General features: G+C 33.8%; 1 protein-coding gene across 1 annotated transcript; it reads right to left on the bottom strand.

The window, feature by feature from the left end:
• Nucleotides 1-9,732: 9,732 nt before the first annotated feature.
• Nucleotides 9,733-11,751, bottom strand: LOC132184196 (uncharacterized). The gene has a single exon (XM_059597736.1). It carries the CDS (start codon nucleotides 11,311-11,313, stop codon nucleotides 10,051-10,053), a length of 1,263 nt encoding a protein of 420 aa, XP_059453719.1. The 5' UTR covers nucleotides 11,314-11,751; the 3' UTR covers nucleotides 9,733-10,050.
• Nucleotides 11,752-20,487: the final 8,736 nt, after the last annotated feature.

Raw genomic sequence — 20,487 nt, 5'->3', positions numbered from 1 at the left:
CCCAAACTCTAAATGTTAGTTTCACCCCTGACCAAACACCTCCACTCACCTTCGAGCCCTTAACACCGGAGCCTTCAAAATCAACGAAGATGGTGGTTTTGGAGATTTTATCAATGAGGACTTTGTCTATAAAGTATTTTGTCATGAGAAAGAAAAATTATTTGGTATAAAAAAATTATATTATTTTTTTGCGTTTCAAGCTAAAATATTTACTTTCTATTAAAAGATGCAAAACACTCAATTTATACCACGACCTTATTGAAATTATTCAACCAGGGAATTCGTTTCCATTATATTTATATATGTTGAATTTGTGGAACCAGAATTAGTTTGGGATCTTAACTTAAATCATCCAAAACCAAGTTGGATAATTGCATCCAGACAATGAGCAAGCAGATTGACTGGCCAATGGATAAGAATTGAAAGAAGTGACAGCCCATTTGGACAACTTATCAGGGTTATCAAAAAATTTGTCAATTGAATGACCAATACAATTTTTGAAAGATTAATTAAGATATAAATAAAACATCACCCTCGCACTACTTAATTTTACTTTTTATTTTAATTAAAAAATTATATATTTTATTTTACTTATTTATTTTTGTCTTAGCAAATTAAATTTACTTTCAGCGCTATTTTATTTAAATATTATTTTTTTAAAAAAATTATTTCTTTTCCTAAAACTTAAATATTTAAAAAATATATATTTTTAAAAGTTTGTCATTTTCTATCGGTTATATTTTTCAATTTTCTTTTTATTAAGTGTCATACACATTCAATATAAATAAGATAATTTCCTCTCGAATTTTCGTTCACATCAACTAACGATTCTTTTTGAGTAATGTTACACATACTATCATTTTTTTTCAAATTTTTTTCTAAATTTTGAAGTCACTTAAGAGTGAGTGAAAGAATAAGAGTATGTGTAGCAATTATTTCCAAATTTTTCCACATAAAGATGTGGAAGTGAACCAGAGATTGTGGATGTGAATGTGAGCCAGATAGACTGTTAAAAACATTTATTTTATCATTTTGGCTCCTAAAAATAGGAATTTCTCCACGATAAAGATGTGGATGTGAATGCTCTGAAGTTGGGGGAGCATTGTTCATACTCTCCAAATTTTTCACCAAAGTAATTAGTGGCCCGGTACTATTTTTCAAAAATTCAACTTTCCAACATTTTTACTTTTATAGTACATCAATAACTTTTTATTACTATTTAAATAAAAAATTACTATAAAATATATATATTTTTTTACTTTATGATACCAAATATTCTTTTTTTTTTTTTTTTTTTTCACGTTAATCAATTTTTACTAAGGTGAAAATGTCCAAGGCCTTTGCCAAATAGCCAAGTCCAATTAGAATGCTCTAACTAAAATATTCTTTTTATAGTTGACTTGGACTGTACGTATAACATCCATTCTTCATGTACTTATTAAAATATATTTTAGTAAAAAATAAATATTATAGTAAGACATTATAAATATTGTGGGTAGACATTTTATATATAAAAAAAAAATTGTTGTAAACGATATTGAATCATGTCATCGAGGTTGGACATGCGAGGTTACGCAGTCGCATCATGTGCCCCGGTGTCGGCAAGCTTCGGTAGAGGAGGGTGTAGCCTGTGCGTGTGGAGTGCTGGGGAAGGAAGAAAGAGAAGGACCGTGCGATTAAAGAACACTCTACAACCGCTTCTACGTGGGCCCTGGACCCCTGACTGTTCCATCAATCGTACGGCTGAGATTGATGCATTGGAGCTTCAAGGGTGAGACAATGGAGGACCATGAGGATCCTGTGCTGTCCTTTGGACTTATTGTTGATTCTATCCTCATGACTATGCCTTTCTTTAGTCAATAGTCTCATGCCTTTGAATTTTCACGTAGAATTTAGAAAAACACAAAACTTGCAAATTTAAAGAACAAATTAACAGTAATAAAGACTTATGTTCCGTTGGAATGACATTTATTGGAAAAACATAAACATAAAAACATAGAGTTCTATAATGTATATATTTCTTTTAGAATTTACAAATAAGGATATTTAGCAAGTTTTCTACAATGTATATATAGTGATGCCTCTCACATTCAGATTTGAAAGAACTCAACTATGATGTTTTATTACAAGAACAAAACACATGTGCCCACAACCTAAATGCTATTTGAGAGAGAATAGAAAAGAGAATTGCTGAGAGTTTCAGAATTTTGAATTCTGAAATGATTGAATGGATAATCTTATTTTAACTATCATCTCATGGATTATTTATAACCAACAAAGACACACATCTCTTGGTTATGGAAGTTACATATTCAAGAGATACAACTCTTGATATTTTATGGACCAGCTTCACTCTTAGTATATTGAAGTCCAATTACTAACAACATTGAATTGAGGTGTTGAAATAGACATTGACGTGTCAAATGAAACATATGTGGTAGATGACAAACGGTCAGTTTTGACGGTAAAATAACAGAAAAATCTATTTTAAATTTGTACAAAACATAATTATCATATTTTTGAAATTAAAACCTCAAGGACTAAATCCAAATCAGATGAAAATTTTAACATCAGTTCCAAGATAGACATGGCAATGATTATATTCTGATTTTACCATAGTAAATATGACAAGAGATCTTGTAAATTCTAATAGTATAAAACTATGGAGATATGGAGATCCATTTGATGGGATTCTCATCTCAATATATTGGCTTTGATTATTATTTATAAGTTAATAAAAAAGGTTTAATGTCGTTATAGACATCAAAAGTATTTTCCATTGAATACTCAATAGTACTATTAAGATAAGAGATGTGTGCACCTTAGAAGACCACCTACCCACGTTGCATGATAAAGATGAGTGGTGGAGGAGAAGGCTTACAGCAGGACAAGTGTGCTTTACATTGATAGTTACATTGATATATGGTTATTTGTTGAATCTTATCTTTTGATTAATGACTGTTTAATTAGTAGCTTAGTTGAATAAATGAGTCTTAATTATCATTTTATCATGTTTTTATAAGTCCAAGCTACTTGTTTATTTATCCATATATTCCTTGTAAACGTTTATTTAATAATTAAATATAGAAGAATATATGGCATGTAGAGAATTGATTTCCAAACTTTTGTTTGAAGAAGGCTTCAGTTACCTCTAATAACCTACTATTTACTAAAATTATAACCCAAAATAGGGAACAATCGCAGAGAGATCATACTACTTTCATAGTTAATCACTTCATTACCTAATTTAGCACGAAATATCGTAACAATTTGGTATCAAAGCTTGCAATGTCAGAGTTGATCGTTTGAAGCAAAAAATTGCCAAAGTTGATAGTCTTTTTGCCCAAAGTGGAGGAGCTTCAGTAGAATCCAGGATAGCAAATTGGTATCAAAGCTTGCAAAATAGGGAACAATTGCAGAGAAGATCATACTACTTTCATAGTTAATCACTTCATTACCTAATTTAGTACGAAATATCGTAACAATTTGGTATCAAAGCTTGCAATGTCAGAGTTGATCGTTCGAAGCAGCAAATTGCCAAAGTTGATAGTCTTTTTGCCCAAAGTGGAGGAGCTTCAGTAGAATCCAGGATAGCAATGAATCAAGGAGGGAGAACAAATGGTGGATCATCCAATTCCTTGGCCAAGCTAGATTTTCTTGATATAATGGAGTAAAAGACCATTGGAAAGGGAAGTATAGATGTGGTACCAACTCTTCAAGGACATTGACGGCTTGGTTTCTTAGGAACATTTGAAGTACTGAAATGAATTTTACATTCATAGTGTTTAACATGTTTGGGTAAGTAAAGCTTCCCACCAAGAATATGAATGTCTTAAACCTTGTAAACTCAATTATATAGAGTGGATGCATAGTTTTATTCGTGGTATGAGCCCTACACCTTACATAATTTATATATTGCACATTATATGTTGAAATGTTGTTTACAAGTCGTTGAGAATAGGAATTTAAAGAAAATAATTTTCAAAGAATGGTTTTAAAGAAAAGAAAGTATAAGAAAATAAGATCAGTTTTAAAATGAAAAGTTTAAGTTGGGTTCAAAATAAAGAACTTAAGTTGTATAAGAGAAAAGAGCTAAAGAAAGAGTTAAGGGAAAATAAAGTCATGAGTTAGTAGAGAACCAACACATAATATTCACGTCCCATATTGAGAAGGTGTGTAGTAGCCCAAATAAATCTAAGAAATATCTAAATTTACTGATGTAGACCAGAAAGCTAGGGATTTCATAAAGAGGGATGGGACACTCCCAAGAAGTCACCATAGTAATTCTCAAGACATGAAGCTGAATTCTTGAGAGCTTCGTCTGCAACTGTCTGGATGAGATGACTGAAGTGACTTCCCAAGAGCCTCGTCTACAACCTTGTTTACAATCTCGTTTGCAGCCGTCTAGATGAGATTAGTCATAGAAGTCTAAATCAACTTATTTTCTATTTACTACTAGGGTTAGGAGTTTAGGGGATATAAATACATGCTTATAACTCCAAGAACGTAGCTTTTGATTATATTTGAGTTTTTATCAATAAGAAGTCTTAGAGTTGAATTTCTTCATTATTTTCTTTCAAACCCTAGATAGATCCTAGAGTTTTGAGAAGTTTCTTAGATCTTTGATAGACTCAAGATCTAAGTTACACACACACACACACACACACACACACACACACACACACACACACATATATATATATATATATTCTTGTTATTATTTTTCGCATCCCACGACGTCACACTGCATCAGTTGGTATCAGAGTCAAAATTACTTTCCAATTACATGAATGGGGAAGGGTAACCGTTTTGTAGATATGAACGAAGTGTACGTGCACATAGAAACAACGCGTAAGGATTAATCGGTGATTCGTTGGGAATGCATGGAGGAGCAGTTGAAGGCTATGAGTGGATAGATGGAGACCCTTATTAACCAATTGGCCAACATGGGTGGTCCTAACGATCGTCTCCGTTAACCAACCCCATATTTTGTGGATGAGGATGACGTGGTTATCTTTAGTGGGGCGCGATCTCAATGGAGGAAGTCATGGTTTGACGCGGGGAGTCTGCGACATGCCAACTTGACCGTTATTTGCGATCCTCGAATCCATCTTATGTGGGGAAGGAAGGTGAATTCATTGATGAAGAGTTCCAGGAATTCGTATGAAGATGTTCAAGATCTTTCACAATGATTCCTGGATTGGAATTCTCCACCAACCTATGATAGTGATATCAACGACGAAGATCTCGTGAGAGATTCTTGTCCTATGACCATGAAGAGGACTCTGTCGTAGATTGGGACACCTATCTTGACGAAGATGAGTCATTAGAAAAGGTAAATCTCTTGGATAATATTGAAAATTTTGCTAATGAGACTTTTACACATCATGTATGCTTGATAAGAGCCTCGAGGATAAAGTCTTTGATTTGAGTATTGCGCCAATTAACTATGTTGATTTCATCAGGGTAGATGCTATTTTGTTAAATTCTTCTAACCAAATTTGTGATGAGATCTGTATGGTGGAAGAGAATGTTCTATCAAAAAGTGACAGGGCCGTTGCTGGTTCTTTGAAGACTTTCATGGCATATGGGAAAGACAAGGTATGCATGTCAAAAAAGAAAAGAAAGACAAGGTATGAGAAAAGCAAGCAAGCCTGGCGTTTGGCAAGATAATGTGCGGGGCATTTAAGATAATCGTCACAGTCTCTCCATGATTAAGGGCATCACGTGTATTATGGGATGTTTCCTTGTTATGGTTTTGAGAAAAAGGGAATGGAACGAGTTAACAAGGCACTTGAAAGATTGTGGAAAGACCCATCTGAATTCGAGGACGAATTCTTTCCAACATGGGGAGAATGATATAGGGTGAAAATTATCCTCTACGAACAATGATGTAGGGTAGAAATTTCGCCCCACGAACGATGATGATGAGGGTGTGAATTCGATGATGAATTCTCTCCAACCTGGGGAGGATGATGTAAACCAGGAAGGTAGGGATTTCATAAAGAGGGACGGGACATTCCCAAGAAGTCACCATAGTAATTCTCAAGATATGAAGCTGAATTCCAGAGAGCTTCGTTTGCAGCAGTCTGCAACCTCGTCTACAAATTGCAGCTGTTTGCAATCTCATTTGCAACCTCATCTACATGCCATCCGGATGAGATTAGTTATAGAAGTCTAAATCGACTTATTTTTTATTTACTACTCGGGTTAGGAGTTCGAGGGCTATAAATACACGCTTATAGCCCCAAGAACGTAGCTTTTGATTATATTTGAGTTTTTATCAATAAGAAGCCTCATAGTTGAGTTTCTTTATTATTTTCTTTCAAATCCTAGATAGACTCTAGCGTTTTAAGAAGATTTCTTAAATCTTTGATAGATTCAAGATCTAAATTATATACATTCTTTCTTATTGCTATTATTCTTCGCATCTCCTATGATGTCATGCTACATTTTACTAATCTTTTTAGAATGATAACGTACTTTTTTCTTAGTCGTTACAAACGATATCCCCATGATAACGGTCTAGTGAGCAGTTGTGGGAATTGTTCTTAGTGATGGCCTAGTGAGCGGTCACGGTCTAGAGCTGTAGGGATTACACGTGACATGATCACGTTGGTCTGGTTAGCGGTCATGTTGTGGTAAATTTCCCCATAATGACGGGCTGGCGAGCGGTTGTGTGGAAATCACCTAGGCATTAGATCCTTAGTTTGGTGCTCGGTTTCAGCTTTGTTGGCTCATACATAGTGATCGTCTAGTGAGCGGTTAGGATATGACCGAATTTCCCATGATGTTTGTCTTGTGCACGGTCATGAAAAAAATCACCATTGCTCATGAATAAATGTGTATTAAGTGGGTAAAAGAAATACTAAGACAAGCTAGCTAGAACGATATTCGAAATACGAAAATGTGTATATGTATATGTGTTTGAAGTACAAAGCATGTTTTATTTTATGTTGCTTTATATAATCTTTCAAGAAATATAATAACGACATCAGTATGTACATGTGTGGTAGTATTTACTTTGTCCGAAGTGCTTTTTTTTTTGTTGTACTTTCACTGGATCGTTTTAGCTCCTTGTGGACTCTTCAATTCGGATAATTGATCAGAATAAAATAGAAAGATGCTGGAATCTGGAAGCTCTTTGTTGATAAGATAGTGTGAAACGACTTCAGTTTATGTAATGATGTTGTGTTTAGCTCCTGAGAAAATGGTTTGAAAACTATAAATAGTTAAGTAGTTGATTGTTCATTTGAAAAATATGATCATTATATATATATATATATATATATATATATATGACTGTAAGAAAATATGAATGTTTGAAAAGAAAATGAATAATCTATTAAAGTTTGTATTAAAGAAAAAAAAAAAAAAAAAAAGTAAATAACCCCGAATTACACTTTCATTTTACTTTACATTCACGGAGATGCTTATAGGAATTAGATCCTTCCGATTGAAAAGAATTGGATAGGAATTGGTTAGTTATATCATGAGGGTAAAATGGTCTAAACAAAAAGTAAAATTGCAATTTTACCCTCATGTTTTCAATTGTAGAGGATCCTATCCGATTTCATGTGGGTAGGGGTGTGAGCAGATTAACTGTTCACTAACCGACAGCCAACTTCTAGCGGTCGGTATAGGATTTGTTTTTGGTCGGTTAACCGACAATTAACCGACTTAATCAATTTTTCAAATAAATTTTAAATTTTATCTTATAGGTTTTATTATTGTGGTTATCCAGCTGATTTGTGGTTGTCCTTTTAGTATGTGTTTCATGAAATTAGCTTTCTTTTCATTTATAAGACATGCTTTAATGATTTTGTAATTATAAGAAATTTGATAAATCTTAACATAAAACTTGTAACCAACTTAATTAAAAAAGTTGAAACTATTCGTTATCAATATAAAATTGGTTAATTAACTGACTTTCATTAATTAGTAGGCAAAAATGCTTCTATCAACATGTCCAAAGGAAAATCTAAACCCCGTGAGTTGAAAGTACAAGTTTGGTGGTCCAAATTGCATTGTTTCAAGCCATGTAAAAGTGTTCTGCAAAGCAGTTTTCTCCTGTCCCTTTGCGATTGTACTTCAATCATGATTTTTCATATTGTTTTTCTCCATATATAGCCAAAAAAAAAAAAAAAAAAAAAAAAATTCTTCTACTTTAAAGTCTCCAACTTTTTCTTTAAACTTTATGAAACTAACTATTTTATTTGTTAAGAAAAATGTTTGGTATTAATAATTTATATATATATTTGTTTACAAATTTAATAAATCAACAATTAAATTTGTGAGGTCTATCATTGACTTGTGTGGGGTCTGCATAAGTTCACAAATTTAATGGTTAATTTGTAAGATGTGATTGAGAAAATATGAAAAAAAATATTAACACCAAACATTTCTCATTTGTTAATGTGACGGAGATTATTATTATTATTATTATTTTTTTTTAAAAAAAAAGAATTATTTTGATGTAATATAAATATCTAAAAAAATATTTTTATATTTTCATAAATGTTTTGTGTTTGGTTTGTTATTAGTTTTATTTTGATAAAGAAAACAAAAAACAATAAAGAAAAATATTAAGAGAGATTTTTGTGTATTCTTTGAGTTGCATAAATCAATTTTGAGGATTCATTGTTTGAGTTGCATATATCATTAGAGTTTGTACATTGTTAAGAGTCTCAGAGTAATGTTAGATGCTCTTCCATATATGTCTTTCTTGTCTCTCCTCAAAATTAATTGTCTTTTAAAATTATCATTTTATCAAAATTTAATTGTGATTAATAACAAATTTAATGATAATTTTAAAAGTCACATCAATTTTTTTTTTTTTTTTTTTTTAAAAAAGTACATTTAGCATTACTCATTGGGAGTAAATGTTCATGAACTCGTTAGAGCATATGAGGAGTCTGTTCCCTAAGTTTAAGAAATATGTCCAAAAAATCGCAAAAAACATCTTACAGCAGACTTCCTAAATAAACTCTAAACATTAACATTGCTACATTCTACTATTGCAATCCTTATGATTATTAAAATAAATAAAAAAATGATTATCTCTCCTCTTTCCTCTCTCCTCTTATGAGTCATGTTTCACAATTCTCTCTCATCTTTCATCTCATATATATAATATAATTAAAAAAAAAAACAAATATTTTAATGATATAAGAAATAATTAAGGGAAGCTATTGGGGTGTATTTTGAAATAAAAAAGCAAAAAATAGTTTGAATCCTTAAATGTAAAGAAAATGATGAGAAAGCTGCTAAGAATTCTGTTATAAAGGGTAAAGGAAAGAATGCCACTATTAAATCATTAAATGTCCCAAAAGTTTATCGAATCTAAACATTTCATTGATGCTTTAAGACAACATATGAAAAATCTAACCGATCAGTTGATCAAAGACACAAATTTTGGAGGAAATTTCTCCCCTTTGATCGATACCCATATGAAATTCTTGCTTATTTACTGAATTACCAAAAATTTATTTCTTATTTATTGAAGTATTTTATACTTGCAAGTATTTGTAGACTTGTACAACTGTGGAAGCAGCTGGCAAACATATCCACTGTCTACATCGTTATAGTCTATAATTAAATGAAATGACACAGGACTATCTTAACTCTACGACAAGTCCCATTGAATTGAATTTATATTCCAGTGTGTTTAATACCACCAGACATGTGTGGGCATGTGAAGGGGAAACGTGCAATCAGTTGACCATCTGCATCTGATTAAAGAAACACATATATATTTCATCTTTGCCATAACATGATAATCATAGTGCAAATTACAAAATAAGCACAAACAAAGAATACAGATTTCTAACTCACAACCCCAACAAATACGTAATCTCATCAAGCCATCCACCGGAGGTGCAGTCCAGGCATCTATTTGAAACCAAAATAATATGAAAATGGAGCCAAAAATAAAAAAGTGGGAAGAAAAAGTGTTACATTACTAATGGAATATCCATAGACACCAACACAGATAGAAATGGAGTGAAATATTAGACAAAGTAACAAACATGTACTGTGCATTAATCTTCTCTAGCCTCTCACGGCCAATAAGGAAGGAATGGCGGCCAAGTCGGCGGTTCTGTTCTTGTCGGAAGCCTGTCTGACGATATCCCTCTTTCCGTCTTTTGAGGAAGGCTTGCTGAAAGCTCTCATCGGACTCGCAAATGCCCAGCCCCAGCTCTTATTCCGGCCATGGGCACCTGGCTTTCCGTTCATATCCTCGGTTGAAGATGACACCCAATACGAGGAAGAGGATGATGAAGAGGATGAGGAAGTTATCATGAACCCACCAAATATTCCGCCGCACTTTACCCTCTCTTTCATGTTGCAGTGGTGGTCTCCGCCGCCGCCACGGTGCACGGCGGAGGATGAGACCTTCGGCTTGCCTTCGCGCTGGGACTCCACTCTTCGTAGAGTGCAGTCACCAAAACCGGTGGAGATTCTCTCAAAGAAGTCGCCGGAGAAGCTCCTGCTTCCACACCCAACAGATCTGGATCTTGAAACCTTCCGCTCCAAGGACGAGGCCGAAGCGGTGGCGCCTTGGCTATTGGGACTATCATCTTCTTCCGAAATTTCAGTTTTCTTTCCCAAAGAGGACCCCAGACACTTCTCCTTCTGCTTCCCCACTGTACCATTTGCTGTCAAAGTTGTGATCTGGGTGTTTTCTCTGAAGCTCTTGTCCACAGCCTTGGGAGCGCTGGGCTTGGAAGAAGATGAAGAAGTGGAAGAGGAAGAAGAGAAGTAGAGAAACGACCAGAACCCACCTCTTTTTCTCGGGCTAATGTCTTCTTCATCATCATCATCAGCATCCAAGAAGCGGTTTCTCCTGGGAGTTGTGGTGGACTTGCTTCGCTTGAAAACAATATCAGCCGCACGATCCGACGACGCTACAGTAGTAACTTTCTTCTTCTTCTTACCCAAAAGAAAAGGGATCCGGGCCCGCCTCGCATAATACTCATGATAATGACTATCTTTGCCACCGCCATCATTGATGCCTTTTATTGTCGATGTGGGACGGATTGAGAGTGAAAGAGAGGAAGAAGAACCAGCACCCCCATTGGCGTCAGATCTAAAAGAAGGAGAGGAAGAAGAAGACGACGAGCCACGAATAGGGAGAGGAAAAGATGAAGAAACCAGCTTGCCAAGCTTCTCCTGAAGGCAGAAAGCACAGATCCCACCTGGGTTGTTCCTGTAGGGATGGTCGCTGCATTGCATCCCATCTCCCATGTCCTCCTCACCCACACCAACCCTTCCTCCTCCTCCTCCTCCTCCTTTGATGATTCCTTCCATCATCTTTGATCCCAAATCTCAGATACCTTCTTCTTCTTGCTGCTGCTGCTGCTGCCTTCTTCTTCTTGCTGCTGCTGCTGCTGCTACTTTCTCATACCACCATGAATGTGTGTCTGGTGTTTGTGCTTGTCAGAGAGATACAAACAAAAGGGGAGCAGAGAGTCAGAGAGTGTGTAATTGAGTGATAAAAAAAAGAGAATGGGGCATTGAATTGGTGAATAGGGGGGGGGAGGAAGAGGTGAAGAGCCCCAGAAGCACGTGGAAGCCTGACTTAGCAAAGATATTAAAAAGCGTGGAAAAAGACAAGAAAGAGTGAGAAAATAATAATCAGAGCTATCTTGCTGCATGCACCAGCACAAACACAAGAGTCCATAAAAGACTGTCCACACTCCATAGAAATCTCTACGTTTCCACAGTGTTTCTTTTTGGCTGGTGCTGCTTCACCACCCACCATCTCATCTCTGTGGGTTCCATTCTCATGTAACAAGAGGAGAAGATGTTGAAACATCATCTTTTTTTCCTTTTTCTTTCTAGGGCTTAAGTTTTATAGAATTTTTAATTCGAACCCCAATATTTAAAAATTGGCAATGTATCCCTTTAATGTTTCAAAAATTTTCAATTCAGACCATCTGTTACTAATTTCTGTTTAATTAGATGAAATCATCCTACATGAATCTCACGTGGGATTTTGATACCCTTTATTTCAATTTTACCCCATTAAAAGTTATGAAATTACATAATTACTCTCAATTTCATAGGTTTTAATGAAGGTAATTACGTAATTTCATAGGTTTTAATGAAAGTAAAATTAGAATAGAGGGCATCAAAATCTCACGTGAGACGCACGTGGGATGATTTTCGTCCAATTAGACGGAAATTAGTAACGGAGGGTCTGAATTGAAAATTTTTAAAACATTAGGGGGGTACATTGCCAATTCAAACCCGAGACTTTCAATTGAAAAAATGTCATTCCTAAACTATAAAAAATAATAATAATAATAATTGACAATGTCCACCCCAAAGCCAGTTAAAAAACAAAAATGATCTTAAATTTATATTCAATAAGACAATTAATGAAGTAGAAAAAAAAAATTAAAAATTTCTACACCCCTATTTTTTATTTTTTTAGTTAGAATATTTTTGTTATTATGAGACATTGACAATTTTTTGAAATTTTGAAAAATATTGTTTTAATTTGGAAGTTTTGGAGACATTGTCAATTGAGTGGGTAGTTTAAGAGGGGTATGTAGAGTTTTTTTTTTCCTATTTTTAAATATAAAAATAAATAAATTTCAATTTATTTTCTATAGTAGATTTATCAAAATACTCATCTAAAAAGATGTGTTTGAAGAGTGAGTATGCTTGTTATTGTATTTTTTTGGGATTTTTTTTGTTTCTTAATTTGGAAAAGTGTCTGATGTTTAGATGTGTTTTATATTTTTAGTTATTTCTAAATGTGTTGTCTTGGCAATAGAAAATAAAACAAAAATCAATAATTATCATACCTAACCTAACTTCCTCTGCTATCCTAAACACTGTACATGTCTGTGGTGGCAAATTATGTTGGTGTGTTGAGTAATTGAGTTAGGCTTGGGTTGACGCATAGATCAACTTAAATACATCCAATTTCGAGTTAAATTTCTCAATTCTAGTATGACCTATTTAAATAAATGGGTGAAACAACATGACCCATATAATCTATTTAACAAAAAGATTGTATTAGGTTGACTCGACCCAACCTAGCCAGCATAACCCTACACAACCTGTTTGATATGCATTTAAATGTGAAAAAAAAAGGACTTTTAATTTATCTGAATTTACGAATTTTAAAAAATAAATTTGATAGAAACATCAATTTTTTAAGATTTTGTTTTACTAATTGTAGAAAAATTCTTATTAATTTATACAGGGTATGTGGATCACTCATGGGTTAAGTGAGTTAGTACTCAAGATTGACTCGTTTATTAAACAAGTTAATGCAAATCAATCAAATTGATTCAAACCTGATTATACAAAACTTTAACTCACTAATTTTGTGTATAGTTCATTTAAAAAATTATCAACCATATATACATACATGTCAAGTACTCATGCACTAATCATCTTTGTATGTCAATAAAATGCAAAAATATTTCTTTCATAACAAAAAAATTGAAATAAACATCTTAGCTTACAAAAATTTCGGGTAATTTTATATATATATATATATATATATCACTTTTCAAGAAGAAAATATATATTGCAGAAAAGTTTGGATAAATAAGACAATTGAAATAGAAGAAACATTGTATAGGAAAAAAGAAGACGAACAATCGAACATGATGCACTTGTCCAAAATACAATTCTTTTCTATTTGTAGTAGTTAGACAAAGAGGGAAAATAATAATAATAATAATAAAAATAGGAGTAACATGAAGATCTTATCCTGGCCCACGTGGCCACAGATGCCTCATCTTGTCGTCTCAACCGTCAGATGAGCTTGCACTATTGGGATCGTCACATATTTATTTGTCCCATTATATATGCGACTGTACGAACCCGTGAAGTCAAAGTGTGGTTTGGTTGGACTCGTTGTTTAGTTTAATCAAACCAACAAGGGCCAAGTCGTGTGTTGTTGTTGTTATTGTTGTGTTCTGGCCAAATGATCACACCCAGGGTCCAACACCCATGAACCATCCCCATCCATGTATTTTTAGTTCATCCATCATTCTCTCTATATATATCTTTCTGAAAACCCAATCAATAATGTTATTGGTTGGTGCCATTTCTTAATTTGTAATCATCTTTTACTAAAAAGAATTACTGATATTTAGTGTTAGGGTTAGTTAGTGTTATGATTAATTGTCATCACCATGACCAACAAAAAAGCCTTTTAATGAGTGGGTTATAAAAACTATGCATCAATTACCAAGTCTCGAGATTAAAAGAGTATATCAATTTCAAAGAAAAAGTTATTACCAAAATATTATTCAATAAAATCTCTGAGAGACCATGTTTGTTAAACGTTTTTAAATATTATTTTGGAGTTAAAAGGCTTAATGTGAAGATTAGTCTAGTCCCACAAGCAGCACATTATAGGGGCGGTTTGCCATTGGCTTAAGAAAACAAAGTGGTCAGAAACTCTAGCAAAATTTGATTAATATGTAAAAAAAATAATAATATTTGATATGAAAAAGTGAAAAAAAAAATTGTTTTGTAGTAATTTTTTTATTTAAATAATAAAAAAATATAATTAATGTGATGTAAAAAGTAAAAATATTAAAATTAAATTTGAAATAATAGTATAGGTTTTTTTTCTTTTTTGGGTGAATTGACAACCAACCCTAACTCCACCATTGGTGTGGATATGTGTAGTCACTTCTGACTTGATGGGATAATGGCATAATCACTTTTAAAGGTGGTTGCATGGTTACTCCTCTTCTCGACATGGCGGGGTAGTTGTGTAGCCAGTTTTTTTAGCAATCTATTGTGTTATATATATATATATATATATTGAAAATGAGTAATGTTAGGCATCATCTTTTTATTTTCTTAAAATTTTTTTAAAGTTGATGTAACTTTCAAAATCACCATTGGATAAAAATTTAAGTATGATTCATTTAAAATTTAATGGTGATTTTAAAAGCCACATCAGCTTTAGGAAGATTATAAAAGGATAAAAAAATAGTACCTAACATTACTCTTTGAAAAGTAAATCCCTGATTAAATGTTATCTTGAATCTTGAGTTACATGGATTTATGGAAACATCATAATTGTACTATTGCTAATTTGCTTAGGACTAAAACTATTGTTTTAGGCAGTCCTCATACTTTATCAATTAGCATATAAAGACAAAAAATAATAATAATAATAATAAATTAGTGTTACCCGAGACGGGGTGGGGGGACCATAATTACTTTTGGGAGACAACATTACAACCATTATATATAAATGAAGTTTAATTATTTAGCTAATAATGGTTTATTTATTTGCATGGACAGGTGGGCTTTTGAAAATGACAAGGCACCTCTCAGCTAGATCTGCTTTTTGATTAATTAATGACATTTTTTATTTTATTTTATTTTATTTTAATATGCTTCAATAGCAACAGAAACTTACAATTTGATTACATAATGTTGGAGCATTAAAAGGTGTAGCAGTACTATACCCTTCTTTTTGTAGGATTTTTCCCTTCCCGAACACTAGGTTTTTGGCTCGATAAATGTAAAATACACAAGCCTAGACGCACTCGAAGATAGGGGAGGGGGTCTTTCTAAAGGGTACTCTTGCACACCCTCTCTCTCGGGGATGGTAGAAAAATATTAAAATGTGGAGGAAATAAGAAGTTGGAGTGGTGGATGTGGAAGCAAATTTTTAGACAGTTGGACTAACGACGACTAGGCTCTTGTAAAGTGAGAAAAAGAGGGTGTTGAGAACCACCAATCTAGAGGAGGGATTCAAGAGTTTTCATTGTTTAAGTCGGTAAGGTATTTAGGACAAAATACTGAATGAAAAAAGTGGAAGGCAGAAGATTTTATACTTTTTGACGAATGCATACCTTTTTAAAAAGAGGCTTCAAAGGTTTTTTACGTGACAAGCTACCAGTTCTATGATTATTTTTCATTTAGTAAATATGTCAGTAGACTCCTATAAAATAAGAAAAAGAGTCACCGAAAATTGTTAATCTCGAGGGATTCGAGAGCTTTCATTAATGCTCAAGTCAATATGATTATTTTCCATATAGTGGAAATGTCTAATTAGACTTATGGTAAAGTTATTTTACCATAGGGATGAAAAAAGTGGTAGTAGGATTGAAAAGAGTTCTTAGTTGTTGGATGGACAAGAAGATGAGAAATGAGAGAGAATTTTGTATGTTGTCATTGTACTAATTGATTAGAAAGGTGGCAAATAATTTATGGAAACACAATTTTCCAAATAATCCACTCGTTCCTTTACAATTTTCCTTCCCATAATCCTTCCCATTGGGAAAGTTGAAAAATGTGGACCCCGAGGAGAATCTTCCATCAAACTGTGAAGAAATGTACATCTTCCCTCATTTTCTCTTCCTTAATTCCTTCTTTATCTATCCTCTTTTCTCGACTGCCAAACAGATGCTAGATGTCAGGCTAAGATGCACGTAAAAGAAACATAATAATATACAGTGGCGCGCACACAGAATTTTCCCTTGGGAGCCGGGTTAATAAAATAATATTATTGTATGTTAGAATTTATTTTTGACAACTGTACAAATAATTGATTCGCTATTTTTTTTGTCAAAAAAAAAAAAAAAAAAAAAAACTGAAAAATAACAAAAAATAGGAAAAAAGGTAAAACAACAAAATTATTGCATCAACAACCAACCTAATGTGTCTAAAAATAATCAACATCATGAATGGGACTTGACATTTTATTTCACTTAATCACATCTCAATACCAAACAATAAAGCACATGTCAATGTGCCATAACCTGTGTTAGGGCCTAGCATGCACAAGCTATAATTAAATGATTATTTTTTAATAATTTAAAAAATGATTATGAAATAATCGGTGATTTAATATGGTATTAGAACAAAAGTTTTGATTTCAACCCATGTATTGGTAATTCTGATTCATATGTTGGGTATCACTCAACGAGAGGAAATTAAAACTCACATAGGAGAGAGAGAATGTTAAAATATTAGTTTTTTCTATACTCATATTAAAATATTAATTAAATGATGAAATGCATTATTTTCTATCAATTAAATTTTTTAAAATAACGTACATAATATAAGTTGGGTATGAAATTTAGGTAGGTTTGAATTTATGAGTGTGATTTGTTTTTTAACATGTCCGCATAAGAGGAGGGAGAGAAATTCGAATTAGTGACTTTAGCTTCATGAGACGTGGTCCCTAACCGATTGAGTTAAAAACGAATTTATGAGTGTTATTTGTGAGAGTTCATTGGATGTTAATTAGTAAAATCTATCTTAATAATAGATGTTAGAACAAAAATTAAAGGGAAAAATATAAAAAAGCCCCACAAACTACCAGCCGTTTTCGATTTAGCCCCCTAATGTTCCAAAAGTGATAAAGTAGCCCCCCAAACTACCAAATTATTGCATTTTGGCCACTCCGTTAGTCAAAACCGTCAGTTTGGACGGAAATTGCAAAACGACGTCGTTTGTTACGGGTAAGTTACTACAATGCCCTTTTGAGAAAAATATAAAAAAGCCCCCCAAACTACCAGCCGTTTTCATTTTAGCCCCCTAATGTTCAAGAAAGTGATAAAGTAGCCCCCTAACTACCAAACAGTTGCAATTTGGCTACTCCGTTAGTCATTACTGTCAAATATGATGGAAAATTCAAAACTACGTCGTTTTGACAATGGTAAGTTACTAAAATGCCCTTTTAGAAAAAAAAAATCATATTAAAACAAGCACGCTAAATGGCGCCGTTTTGCTTGAAATTAGGGTTTCCTTACACTTACCAAAACGGCGCCGTTTTGATAAGTGTTAGGAATAAAAAGAAAAAACCTTAGACACCACGCAGAAAAAACCCCCAACCCCAGTTTATCTCTCTCCCCCAAACCGCCGACCACCACATCGTTCTATCTCCGGCAACCTTCTCCCTCAAGTGAAAAAAACGCAACGCCCCTCTCTCTCTTTCTCTCAAAACGACTGCCCCTGCCACCACCATCCATCACCGCCGGCCACACCATCCACTAGCTACGAAGCGCCACCGAAAAATTCTTACCCATTGTAGAAATCAAACAAAAAAATCACGTTTGTAGATAAACAACACCGATCCGACAGCTATACCATGAAATACAATAAAAAGATTGAGTTATGGGTAAGATTTACAGGCTGTCGGAGATAGACGACGTGGTGGCCGGCGGTTTTGGGGAGAAAGATAAACTGGGGTTGGGGGTTTTTTCGTGGGTCACCTGCGTGGGGTCTAGGGTTTTTTCTTTTAATTCCTAACACTTACCAAAGTGGCATCATTTTGGTAAGTGTAAGGAAACCCTAATTTCAAGCAAAACGGCGCCGTTTTGCTTGCTTGTTTTAATATGATATTTTTTTTTTCCAAAAATGGCATTTTGGTAACTTACCATTGCCAAAACGATGTAGTTTTAAATTTTTCATCATATTTGACGGTAATGAATAACGGAGTGGCCAAATTGCAATTGTTTGGTAGTTTGGGGGCTACTTTATCACTTTCTGAATATTAGGGGGCTAAAATGAAAACGGCTGGTAGTTTGGGGGCTTTTTTATATTTTTCCCAAAAGGGCATTGTAGTAACTTACCTGTAACAAACGACGTCGTTTTGCAGTTTCCGTCCAAACTGACGGTTTTGACTAACGGAGTGGCCAAAATGCAATAGTTTGGTAGTTTAGGGGGCTACTTTATCACTAACATTAGGGGGCTAAATCGAAAACGGCTGGTAGTTTGGGAGGCTTTTTTATATTTTTCCCAAAATTAAATTATTAAACTTGTTCATTCCTATCTGTTCAAACCCTGTATTCATAATTTACCTTTTATTTTTTAATTAAATATTTCACGTATTGAATCTCGCTTATTAAATGAGAGTTTGAACGGAGAGTTTGGTTGACAATGTTTACTTGTTTGCAAATGCATGTAGACATGGAGTTTTGATTGTTGAAATGTGCTTCCACTAGCAAGTTCCGACAGATTGACAAATCTCTCACTATTACGACATATATTGTTAACAACTATGCACCCTTATCTCTGTCCCTCTCAGGCAATTTACATTTACATTTACATTTCTTCTTTCTTTTCTTGAGCTAAAAAACAAACAAATCAATCAACAGATTGCAACGTTGAAGAGAAAGGAGAGGGAGATAGATTTTGTATGGTTGGTTTCTCCCAAATCCTTATCCAACAGTTTCCAATGTTTTTGTCTAAAAGCAATTTTACTTTAGCAATGGTCAGAGACTCATTGAGTACCTTTCCTTCTCAAACAAAGCAGGCTTACAAATCTTTATTGGAATTGGGTCATAATTGGTCACATTTCTTTTTTATTATCCCACATCGAATATTGCATACAAAACAACATATGAAAAAACCACATCGAATATGCTTCGCTGCAGAACAGAAGGAGTCAGGACTTGTGACAACTATCAAGACTTATAGAAGAAAGCAGTTTTGAAAAGCTTTGTACTTTCAGTAAGACCTCCTTTCATGCTATCAGTTTATTTCCTCGTCAAAATTTTATTTTTGTGCGGTGTATATATATAACACCACATCATAATCTAAAATGGTGGTTAATTTCTTTAAGTTTATTAACAAAAATGTAAATTTTTTTCCATTTGAAATACAATATATGTATAAAGAAAGAAATGAAATGTATTGATTACAAGTTTTCTATGAGAAGTTGTGAAGCTATACAAAGCAATGAAACTTAACTGGGATGTGGCGGTGGATAAAACCAATGGAAAGATAGGTATGGGAATCATAGCCAAAGATCATGGGGGATCGGTTGTAGCAATGGCATGTGGATCACGTTACCACTTTTCTGATCCAGAGATGGCAGAGACACTAGCGGCAAGAGAAGCAATTGAGTTGGGCAAAGATATGGGATGGCAGAAGATCATTTTAGAAGGGGATGCCTTAGAAGTGGTGAAAGCATTGATGAAAGATGAAATCAGTATGGGACCTCAAGGACAAATAATCAAAGATGCCAAAGAATTGATGAATTGTGGAATTATGTGGAAGGTTCAATATGTGCATCGTGAAGCCAATGAGGCTGCACATCAACTTGCAAAAATGGGTTTGCATCAAAATGATTTACAGATCTGGTTTACAGATTTTCCTGTTTGTATTATTGACACTGTTCTTGCTGAGCAAGAAGTTATTATTATCTGATTATGGAATCCAATTTCAAAAAAAAAAAAAAAAATACAAGCAAGACCAGGTTAGCATAAGATTGCCCAAAATAATAACCCCAAGCCCAACTCAGGTTTTTCACCTCGAGCCCCCAACCTTCTGTCTTAAGACCCACCATTTGTAGAGTTAGGCTTGGATCAGCCCAACTGCAATCAGCCCAGTTTCTTGTTGAAAAAAATTTGCTCACATTTTTCATACATACATAAATCCTGCCTTGTTTTGGTGGTAATTTTTTTTCAAGGGCAAATTTGGTTTTTAAATGGTCCAATGAGGTTCTTTTAGGAAATTTCTAGTAAAACTGTGACCACTTTT

The sequence above is a fragment of the Corylus avellana genome, chromosome ca1 (genome assembly GCF_901000735.1).
Source record: "Corylus avellana chromosome ca1, CavTom2PMs-1.0".
NCBI lineage: Eukaryota > Viridiplantae > Streptophyta > Magnoliopsida > Fagales > Betulaceae > Corylus > Corylus avellana.
The sequence above is the reverse complement of the archived record's forward strand: the minus strand, read 5'-3'. Positions and strand labels throughout refer to the sequence as shown.

Coding starts and splice junctions, on each gene's coding strand:
- LOC132184196 (XM_059597736.1), bottom strand. CDS start 11,313: ATGATGGAAGGAATCATCAAAGGAGGAGGAGGAGGAGGAGGAAGGGTT.